Genomic DNA, 356 nt, shown 5'->3' with positions numbered 1-356 from the left:
TCACCTGGCCCAGGTCCCGTAGTGTACCGGTAATGGGAACGAAAGTCCCGGTTTGCCTCGGGAGGGTCGCGGAGGGTGGGCAAGGGCGCAGGAAGGTGAAGTCGCTCCGGTCGGAGCCCTGGGAGAAGCAGGTGCTGTAGCACTGGGATTGGGAATCGGTGGGTCGTAGGGTGACCTCCATGTACTTAAGGGTGCCGTCGGAGCTGAGTTGGAGTTTGGGGCTGGAGTGCTTGAAGAAGTCCCGGGAGGGTGACTCGCTGAGCCAGCAGCAGCAGCAGGGTGAGGAGGGGGCACGGCCTCTGCGGTGGAGGCACCGGGCCGCCAGGAGGGTGACAATGGGCAGCGTCACTGTGCTA

At 64.3% G+C, this 356-nt stretch overlaps 1 protein-coding gene across 1 annotated transcript in view; it reads right to left on the bottom strand.

Moving 5' to 3' along the window:
• Positions 1 to 27: 27 nt before the first annotated feature.
• Positions 28 to 356, bottom strand: part of LOC103778576 — a gene marked incomplete at both ends in the record, with an annotated part of 9,301 nt that continues 8,972 nt past the window's right edge. The window contains 1 exon segment of the mRNA XM_008946167.1: positions 28 to 118. Coding sequence (XP_008944415.1) covers positions 28 to 118 — 91 coding nt within the window.

The sequence above is a fragment of the Merops nubicus genome, unplaced genomic scaffold, assembly GCF_000691845.1.
Source record: "Merops nubicus isolate BGI_N331 unplaced genomic scaffold, ASM69184v1 scaffold33478, whole genome shotgun sequence".
NCBI classification, from domain to species: Eukaryota; Metazoa; Chordata; class Aves; order Coraciiformes; family Meropidae; genus Merops; species Merops nubicus.
Note: the sequence above shows the minus strand (reverse complement) of the source record. Positions and strands in the feature narration are given on the sequence as shown.